Source organism: Eulemur rufifrons, chromosome 1, assembly GCF_041146395.1.
Source record: "Eulemur rufifrons isolate Redbay chromosome 1, OSU_ERuf_1, whole genome shotgun sequence".
Classification (NCBI taxonomy): Eukaryota; Metazoa; Chordata; class Mammalia; order Primates; family Lemuridae; genus Eulemur; species Eulemur rufifrons.
This window is the reverse complement of record NC_090983.1, coordinates 30,624,328-30,635,154: the sequence shown is the minus strand read 5'-3', so window position 1 is coordinate 30,635,154 and position 10,827 is coordinate 30,624,328. Positions and strand designations below refer to the sequence as shown.

General features: G+C 43.3%; 1 protein-coding gene across 2 annotated transcripts in view; it reads left to right on the top strand.

The window, feature by feature from the left end:
* The first annotated feature begins 817 nt into the window (after window positions 1-817).
* The window catches only part of KIAA2012 (KIAA2012 ortholog), a 98,031-nt gene continuing 88,021 nt past the window's right edge, over window positions 818-10,827 (top strand). For both annotated transcript variants that reach the window (XM_069468657.1, XM_069468651.1), the window contains exons 1-2: window positions 818-901; window positions 2,099-2,371. In XM_069468657.1, coding sequence (XP_069324758.1) covers window positions 818-901; window positions 2,099-2,371 — 357 coding nt within the window. The remainder of the gene's footprint in view (window positions 902-2,098; window positions 2,372-10,827) is intronic.

The following is a 10,827-nucleotide window of genomic DNA, read 5'->3' as shown; positions in this document are numbered from 1 at the left end:
TCTGGGAATGGGAGTTGCCCAGTCTGGAACCAGGCACGCAAGGAAATCAGAGATTCCCCATATCCCCCACTCACTCATGTAAAGCACCAACTACCATAAAGAGGCCTCGTGCCCAGTTGCGGGGATGCTGGAGCTCAGCCAAGTAGACGTCACTGGTGGCTTTAGGTGACCTAGACAACTCCTGGAGTCTGCTGATGGTTAGTTGACAGTGACAGGCTCACATACCAGGAGAAAGGCGGAAATGCTTTCTAAAAACACCCCAACATGGCCCCCACCCCACACAACCAGGGCTTGCAACCTGAGCCTTCAAGGTCCACTGACACCCCCCTACCCCCACCCAGTGAATGAACACTGCCCTCAGCCGCCTCTGCCTTGCCCGGGTTGGTTTAAGGGACTTCCTTTCCCTGTGCTGCCATAGCAACTGGGAAACAACCTCCACTCACAATGAGAAAGGATAGTGCTGTGGCCCAGAGCTGTAGATGCACACGCCGGTAACAGAGCAACCAGGACCAAGGGACAACAAGGGCTCAGTCGAAGGGGAGAAAGAGGTTGCCCAGAGAGGAGACAATCCAGGGCTTGAGGAGCCTGGGTATGCGGTTTATTTTTCTTCTCGACAAAGACACACACTGTCTAAACTGTGTGGCTGGATGTTATTAAGGAGCTGCTGTAAGAGGGAAAAATGTATTTAATAAAAGGCCCAGTGTTTGTGGTCTTCTTGGGCTTGCTGCTGAGCTTTGGAAATCTTGAGGTGTGACCAGTTTTCAGCCTTCAAAACCAAGATGAACTGCCCTTGAGAAGGGGTGGTCAGAGGCGAAACATGTTCTCGCTCTCTCTCCTGAGCCGGGGACATGGGAAGTTGGTCCAGAACAAACAGAAGTTAGAAGTCTATCTTGAACCAGAGGTGAGTCTTACAGCTGAATAAAGGCACATTTTGGGGGAGAGGGAGGAATGCTCTATTTTTCCATTTGGGGGTGAACCATGTGTGTCTTGGTTTGTGTTGCTAGTGAGGTGGGCGGGAGTCCCTGGTAGATCTTCTCTCCTCCTTCATGAAACGCCGGACAATAAGGTAGTTTTCTTGACACACCAAGATTGTCACTGGGGCCCTCTTCCCTTCACTTGCACACTGACTTACAGCCTCCTTTGCTTGAGACCAACGGAGATTCCAGATTGTCTGGAATTTAGATGGTTTGGTTCAAGACCAGAATTTCCACCTGGGGTTCTAGGCAAGCTGATGGTTGTTTGGTGTTTAGAAATTGTGCTCTGTGGTTGCAATGCTGGGTGTTCGTGCCATTTTAATGGCTTCCTTGAACTTTCTGGAATTCAACCCACAGAACTCGTATTTAATATAGACCAAAAAAAAAAAAAATCTCATTTTAGAACATTTTAAAGAGGTGGCAAAACTCCCTTGTCATACTGGAATTTTATTTCATTGAATCCTGCCAGGAATAAGAAATCCATTGGGGGCACTTTGCAGTTTGGAGGTCACACAGAGATTTCCAATGTCATGGTAGCTTGTCATGATATTTGACCTTTGCTGTGTTAAAAGGCATATAAAGTTTCAAAGGACCTCTATGGCCAATGGCATTTACTTACTTACAAGATATGTAACCACTTTATAGGCTCCTAAATAGCCAAATTAGGTAATGTTACATAGCATCTGGAATGCATAGAAATTCTCCCTGTGTACAGCTGAAGTGGTGGTGGGTTGGAATGGTTTTCACCTATTTAAACTGCCAGCTAGTCCAGGTCTAATTTCAAAGTTATCTGCTGCTCTTGATAATTATGACTACTTACTTGCATACCAGGAAACTTTAATTGGCCTGTAACCTACACTCCACCCGAGTTAAGCCTCCAGGCATGAATGGCTCTCCTGAAAGTCGTATGGCCTAAAATAGAACCATGGCCTGGGTTCTGCTAATTTTGAGATGTGAAGAGAAAAGCAATTGCTAAAAAGAGTAATTGTGTTGTTGTGTGACACCATGTGGAAAAGTCAGAGAAAATCAGTAACTAAAAAAATGTCAAACACCTTGCACGAGCATTATTTCTGTAGAAAAATCTCCCACAATAGTTCGTTCGAGGTGGCTTCTTTTCATTGCAGGATTACTTGAACTGGAAGTCCCCAGAAGATTATGTACTGGTTGGAAAGCCTGAAGATGAGGACAATGCCGACCAGCACTCCTGGAGCCTCTTTCTTCCTAAAACTTTCAGCACTAGGAAGGGTGCCCTGATCCTTTATTCAGAAGGTTTGGCCATATCAGCATGGACACCCGAAGAGATGAGAAAAGGCTCCTACTGCTCCAAAGGTCACGGGAGGAGGCTGCACACAGTCCAAGACCTCAAAGAAGCCATCCTGGCATACGGAAGGAAACAGGTAGGCGAGAAGGCCCTTGGGTTTGGGAAAGGCACTGGCTTGTGTGTTTACAAATCCAGTTGCAGCTTTAGGTATAACTTCTTCTTAGACCCCAGGGAAGGTATGAAACTCTCAGACCTTCATTTCTTCATCTCTAAAATGGGCCCTATCTGCTGCATACAACTGTCAAAAAGCTTAAATGAGACTACGTATGGGAAAGGGGTCCGAAAAGCGTAAAGGGCTATATTACCAGCATTTTGTGTTTTCCTTTCAGTTATGGCAACACAAAGTCCTTTTCAGCATTCAGACAGATTCAGGCCAGCAGACATTTCATCAGAACCCTTGAAACCCTGTCTCATAGCCACAAGCATCATCATCCCATCTCTGATGTTCTTGGCTTTGTGGAAATGAGAGGGAGAACATTTTAAATATTTACCTTGAGCCCTTCAGCGTCTGCAGGATAAGTTAATGACTCTTTCCATTCTGAATTTAACATTAAGGGAAAACCCCTGTGCTCATTTTTCTGATTCGTACTTTTTAATGTCTTATGAGATGTACACGTGCCCTGCTTTATATAACTGCATACATCAGCCCTTTGGCTGAGGCCCGAAGACTGTCTGGGAGGATGTGTCACTTTATAAAATTCTAGGTTAGAGATGGTGGGTTACTCACTGATTTGAAAGTCTCTGCTAACCTCTCATCCCCCACTGAATAAAGTCGTTAGTTTCTTAGACTAGGCCCTCCATGCACTGGCTTTCTCCTCCATGTCTAGCCACATCTCCCACCTGTTCCTACCACCACCTCAACCATGGACCCCTCAAGGCCCCACCCATGTGACCAGCTCACCATTCCTCAGCATCCGTGTCCTTTCATAACTCTATACTTTTGCACATGTTTCTACAGCTGGCAAACTCCTACCCATACTTAAAAACACAACTCAAATATCATCTCCTCACTGAAGCCTTCTCCCACTTCCCTAGGCAGAGATATCCCATGGCCCCCTCTTCTGCAAACATTCCCATACCATCATGCACTGAGATTTATCTCTTTGACCATCTGTCATTCTTGATGGAATAACATCTCCAAGGTGGGGACCATGTCTAGATCATTTCCAGAAAATAGTGAGTTCCCATAAATGTTTGTGGAATGAATGAATCAGTCATGCATGAAACTTTTCAATCTCCCAGAATCATTCTTGGGAAATTTATCACCTATCCCCCACCCTACACAGGGCTTCCAAAAGGAAAGATTCCTCTGCCCCCTGTCATACATGAGGAAACTGAAGCTCAAGGGAGTTAAGTGATTTGCCCAAGGTCAGAGAGCCAGTAAATGACAGAGCTAGGATTCTCCAGGGCCAGCAGGCTTTACACTTTGCCCTGTTGTCTGTGGACTTGGAGGGACTACCGAGGTCATCGTGCCTGGCCTTGGCCTGTTTGTGCTCAGGTCCCCTCTGCACCCTTCCCCTGCTCTGCTCTGCATCACAGGCAGGTTGATCTCAGGCTACATACAATTCCACAGATATCTGTGTCAACTGGCTTCTGATTGAATTTGCCAGTGGGAGACAATGGGAGGAGATTAGAGAGGGAGAAGAAGAGGAAAACCAGGGTGTTTTCCCTCCTACTCTGCCTCAGGTGACAAGAAGCATCAGTATCACCTCTGTGGTCCAGCTCCCAACAGGCAGGCCCGCTATGGCCCAGACACCTCCAGGTGACTCCATCAGCCCCTCTCTTTTTTTCCTCCTAGCCTAGGGGTGGTGTCCACTTCTTTATACTAGTGATCTCAATGTTGCTTCACCATCTGTTTGGCTTCTAAGCTCTCCAATCACCTGTGTAATCAGTTCCCTAAATTAAATTTCTTCTGTGTTTAAATACTTAGTTTCTATTTTCCTGGTTGGACACTGACTGACATAGAGGTTAACTTATTTCCCAGAGTAAGAATACCTTCCACAGCTCTCAGATGCTCATCTATGTGGCTAAATACTTCAGGCAACAGAGATCTTACTGGTTTAGATCTTACTAGATGAGTCCATTTGGGAAAAGCTTCATTTTTGGTTAGATTTGGGCTCAATGAAAAAAGTTCCTATCTTCTTGTGGTATCCATCCACTAGATGTATAGCCCATACCTGTACGAAACAGAATGCTACAATCTGACTCCAAACGGGTAGAAGGGAAATGGTGTAAAGAAATCAGAAAAAAAAAAAAAGAAAAAGGTTTGGAATAGTAACAGGGCAGTAATTTAAGATTAAAAGATATAGTAGATTAAAAGAGGAGGGGAAACAACTCAAAAGGGATTTGAGATTAAAGAAAATGAACACCTCAGAAGAGTAGAGCTTTGGAAAATAGAGAGCACCATCTGATTATGCAAACAACAGACTGGCAAGAAATTTCTGAAATCACAATAGCCAGAGCTGGGAAGGCTATGGGGAAATAGCAGTCTCATGCACTAGGAGCACAACTTCACATGACATTTCTGGAAGGCATTTTGGCAAAAGCCTAAAAAGGGTTGATACCTCTTGATTCAGCATTCTACTTCTAGGAACTTGCCCTAGGAAATAATCAGAGATGTGCCTAAAGATTTATACACAAAAACATTTACTATAGGGTTATTTATTACTATGCAAAACACTGAAAACAATAAATATCCAACAATGGAAATGGATTGAATAAATTATGGTACAGTCATAGAATGGATTTTCAGTCAGGCATGTATTAGTCATGAATACCATCAGAAAATATGCACAGTGTATTTTTTAAAAGCAGATTATAAAATAGTATTCATATAATAAAAATACCAATGTTCATTAACATTTTTTGAGTATTTACTATGTTGTTGCCACTGTTCTAAGTGCTTTCTAAGTATAACTAATTAACGCTTTCTAACACTATTATTGTCCATTTTAAAGCACAGAGAGTTTGAGTAATTCACTCAAGATTACACAGCCCAACTAGATCATCACACCAGAATTTGAGATAAGGCAGCATAGGAAACATTTCCTCTCTAATATAATCTAATATAATTGATTATATAGTCACAGAAGGATAGACACCCAAGTTTTAACTGTGGGTTAAACTGTGGGTGGTGGGATTATAAATCATATTTTAATTTATGCATTTCTTTTTACCAAACGTTTTTTAAACCTGTAATTTTACAAATAAAATAAAAATCTATAGCTTTGAAGGAGGTAGACAGTTGACCTTAGAAATCTAGGTAGAAGGATCAAGGAGGGAAACAGAATAGCAAACAGTGCTATAAACTGAGCCCACCAATAACCACATCTTCTGTCCCTCTGGATCAGTATTTCTTTGTCCAAATAGGATAGTTCAAAAGTTAAAAATGCTACACTCAAAGTAAAAGAGCCAAAGTAGGGAGGGGTAAAAATGTAGAGGGTGGGTTGACCAATACACTAGTGCTGCTTACAGAAGGATTTGTGCTGGCTGGACCATGAGTCAAGAAACCTGCATGACTCAGGCCCCACTCAGACCTGTAAGAATCGCGGCTGTCACAGGGAGGTACAATTCAATGCTTAAAGCATCTCACAGCACCTCTAGTTTTATCTATGGATCTGATGGCACACATGTGGCAACACAGCTCAAGTTTATAGCTCAACATACATCCACTCTTAAACTTTCCTGATGGCCCAACTTCCCAATGAGTAAAGATAAATGTTAAGTCAAGAGATCAGATGTCAAAGTTCTCAGAATTCTAGATACATACAGATATGTTGCTTGGTTGGTTTTTGTTAAACAGAAGAAAATCTCATTCAACATTTCCAATGTTAAAACCATTCTTCTTGAGGCCTTTAATTTATTTAGCTTCTCATTATTTAGAAGTCAAATAGCTATAAAACCTAAATAACCATAATTTGGAATAGTATCTGAATGATAGTCATACTGATGCTCCTGAAGCACAGCAGAAACCTAAAGTGCCTCTCAAATCAGAAATATTAAGTAATTTTTGCATTGTGTTAGCATTTCCTATTCTTATATTTTTAGAATTTTGTAAATCTAGCAATATTTTTTAAATGTCCAACAATGAGACATTGATTAAATAATGTATTAAAAATAATTTGTTTTAAAATTCATTTCACAGGGCATGCCATGTCTCTATCCCATTGAGGGATAAACAAGATTTAAATAACTATAGTGGATTTCAACCAACATTGTACAATTGTCACTCAGTGTCCACAGGGTTCCAGGACCCCCTGGGGACATCAAAATTCAAGGATGCTCAAGTCCCTTATATAAAATAATGTGGTATTTGCATATAACTAAGGCATATCCTCCTATATACTTTAAATCACCTCTAGATTACTTACAATACCTAATACAATGTAAATAGTTATACTATATTATTTCTATTTGTATTATTTTTTATTGTTACGTTTTTTTTTCCCAAATATTTTCAATCCAAGGCCAGTTGAATCTGCAAATGCAGAACCCAGGGATACAGAGGGCTGGCTGTGTTGTTACCACCATCTCCCTTATAAGTGTGCTTACATTTAAGAGTATTGATTGGCAGCCTTGTTCCACTAAATAATCACCATTCATTCTATACTGCCTAATAGCTCCCCACCTCTTAATACTCAAGACACTTAACTCTTTGTTTGCTGTTTTCAGCCAATGTCCAATCCATGAAGGACAAGTTACATTATCAAATAAGAAAATATTGTGAGAAATATGTCTTTTGAATCAAGTTGATTTTCCCATCTTAAACAAAATAGAGGCTCATACAAAATAGAAAAAGAGGAAGAATAATAAATTATCTATTTACCCTTTCAGCCAAAGATCAGGAGGACGAAGTTCCCTTTATAAGTCCTGATCAATAACCTGCTACCTGCATGACAGTGACCCTAAGAAGTGAGAAATGCTCTGACGGCTGCCAACATGTTAAGTAGGCACCAAGGCGGTGAAGGAGAGGAAGAGTGATTTGACTGTACTCTTTTTTCCTAGTGTGCTCCATTTGAGGAGGTCCTGGGCAGTTGTTTTTGGAGCCTTTAATAAACCTAGAAGTAGGAACGATCAGGAGAGAAATACGGTCAGCCCTGCCTGCCTATGAGGTCAAAGGTAATGTCAATAACAGCTAAACTTACTGAGTGCTTAGTGTATGCCAGGCATTTTATCTGTGTAACCTTACACAATCTGCACAAGCCTGTAAGCTGGGTGCTAGCATTTTATAGGAGGAAAACCTGGGCTTGGCATTAACTAACTTGCCCCAAATTACTTAGCTCAGCGGTGGAGCTGGAATTGGAACCCAGACAACTGATTCCAGAACCCCACTGTTTCTTTTTTTGCCTGTCCATTTGGTATCATATTCAAGCAATCATTGCCAAAGCCAATGTCATGAAGCTTTCCCCCTATGTTTTCTTCTAAGAGTTTTATAGTTTTAGTTCTTACATTTAGGTCTTTGCTCCATTTTGAGTTAATTTTTGTACAAGGTATAAGGTAAGAGTCTAACTTCATTTTTTTTGCATATAATGTATGTACTTCTGTCATCTTCATTTGACAGATAAAGAAACTGAGGCACAAATGGGTCAAGTTATTTCTCCAAGATCACACAGCTAGTAAGTCATAAAGATGAGGATTCAAATCCAGGTAGACTGAGCCTTTACAGGAACTTGAGCTTAATTTTTGTTGCTTGCAATTTTAGCTGTTGTACCTTCATGTTTGTGACATATGGCTGGTCAAATTTTTTTTTTTTTGGAGACAGAGTCTCGCTTTGTTGCCCGGGCTAGAGTGAGTGCCATGGCGTCAGCCTAGCTCACAGCAACCTCAAACTCCTGGGCTTAGGCGATCCTACTGCCTCAGCCTCCCGAGTAGCTGGGACTACAGGCATGCGCCACCATGCCCGGCTAATTTTTTCTATATATATTTTAGTTGGCCAGATAATTTCTTTCTATTTTTAGTAGAGACGAGGTCTCGCTCTTGCTCAGGCTGGTCTCGAACTCCTGACCTTGAGCGATCCACCCGCCTCGGCCTCCCAGAGTGCTAGGATTACAGGCGTGAGCCACCACGCCCGGCCCTGGCTGGTCAAATTTTTGATGCTGAATGGTTTGGCCAGGAATCAAGCCTTGTTACAACACTGCATTAATGAGAAAATTCAGACCACTTCATGATCCTCTTCTTTATGGCCTGGCACCCAGGAACACATGGTTACCAAAGATATATGGGAGAGAGACAGTGTCATTTGCACAGAATCCTAAAACTTATACCTGCAGAGAAAGGGGCTTGCTGAGAGTGGTGGTGTTTGCACAAGCCTGATAAAAGTCAGGCTGGGGTTGGAGAAGGCTTTCCAGGCACAGCTATAAGTGGCCTCATGTCTTTCCCCTCCCACCTTTCCCCCACCCCTACTCCAGTTGCCCTCACCTGGCAGCCCTGAGGCTGGCTCCAGTCACACATGCACAGGTGTGACAACAATGGGCAGTCACCCTCTGTTCTAAGGCTTGGCTTTTGTCAGAGCACACTGACTCCAGCAAGCCTGACTGAGGGCTAGGAGGTGCCAGCTGTGCTCCTCCTGGGAGGACTTCCAGGTGGAGCGGGCACCTCAGAGCACAGCTAGTTGGCAATAATGTGCAGACATTACTGGGTCTTCCCATTCAACTGAGCTAACATCTAGTAGTTATGAGCTAGAGCGAGACTAGCACAGCGCCTGACACATGACAGATGCTCAACGAATATTGCTGGATGAACATATTAGTTATCCGAGGGAGGCAGGGGGAGGCTGCAACCTCTACCCACCAGGGGGGCACAATCTGGTGACGGAGGCAGATTGGTGCCCCAGTGACACTTGATACAAGGCAGTCCATGCGAGGAGCTAGATTACTATTTATTAATATGCTGTGGGAGTACAAAGAAGATTGAGATTGTGACTGCTTCTTACTGGGAAAATCTAGAGCAGCTTCTTAGAGGAGGTAGAATTTGAGCTGAGTCTCATGGTAGAGATAAGTGGAGAGAGAGCTCCTAGGCATAGGTGAGCGGAGGCGGAGAAGAAGGTTGGGGTAACCAGACAGGCGTGGCTCCTGCTGGAAATATATCTGGAGAAGTGGGTGGGGGCTGAATGGTGGAGGGCTCTGCTGGCTGGTCCTGGGATTTCTGGGCTTCTCTCTTCACCCCTCTGTCGACTCCTGCACACAAAGCCTGGGCCACCCTCTGCAGTAAGGTGGCAGCTGGCTGTCTGGGCCTTTCTCGCCGTCCTGGGGACTCTGGCACCCTGCCATCCTGTATCTGCCGGGTGGGAGAGCAGGTTCCACTGTCTCCTTCCATCCTTTACAAACCCTCAGCTGCCAGCACTGGGGTGAGGGGACGGGACAGCCAGTGTGGGGGCAGGGACCCTTCACCTGTCTGTGTCTGGAGACCTGGTGGCATCAGGGAGGTGGCCAGCCTGAGCAAGTCCCTTGTTAAAGGAAGGACTCTCGGTGGAGTGTGGCTGACAGGACACTGTGCACACTAGTTACTCATCTCAGAAGAAACCCCAAGCTGGGGGTGGCTGGCAAAGCCGAGGCAGGCCCGAGCAGTCTGAAGGCATCGCAGCCAGCCTCCTGCTGTCATGCTTATTTCCCTGTTCCAGAAACGCCCTTCCCGGCTCCCTTCTGTCTCCTTTTATGTTTTAGAGCAACTTTGGAGAGGGTGGTTAATTCTGGGGAATGTTGGGGAAGGACTGGAGAAATATGTATTATGAGAAGAGGGTAAGTGTAATAAAAGTAATTAATTTTTAACATGGTTTCTATTTGTAAATATAATCTAACCGTATTACTAAAAATTTGATTTTTATAAAAAAAGAGAGAAGAAATATCTGTAATCTTATACCCAAGACCCTAATACTGCCATTATTAGTGTTTTAATCTATTTTCTTCCAGTCTTTCCATCATGATTATACATATGTAAGAGATACTTTTTTGAAGATGTAATTATACTATACATGCTCTCCTGTATCTTGCTTTTTCCCATATAAAATAGTATTCAACATGTTGGAAACAAGTGAGTAGATTTTACCCTGACTGGTCTTCTTGGTAGCCCTATGTGGGCATTGGGTTTCCCTCAGTGCTTCAGTTTATCCAATGAGATGTGACGTTATTAACCAACTTCACAGGCATAATTTGAGAAATTACTAAGAGCAACCAGAAAAGTAGGAAAAATTTAAGGAGACTGTGGTAGGCAGAATGGCCCCCCAAAGATATCCATGTCCTAATCCCTGGAACCTGTGCATATGGTAAGTTACACGGCAAAAGGAAATTAAGGTTGCCAATGGAATTAAGGTTGCTGATCAGATGGCCTTAAAATGGGGAGATTATTTTAGATTATCTAGATGGGTACAGTGTAATCCCAGGTCCTCAAAAGTGGAAGAAGGAATCAGAAGGGAGGACCAGGGAGATGGTGGCCTGAGAAGGATTCAGCCCGACGTTGCTGGCTTTGAAGATGGAGGAAGGGGCCGCAAGCCAAGGTATGCTGCAAAAGGCAAGGAAATAATCTCCCCTGCAGCCT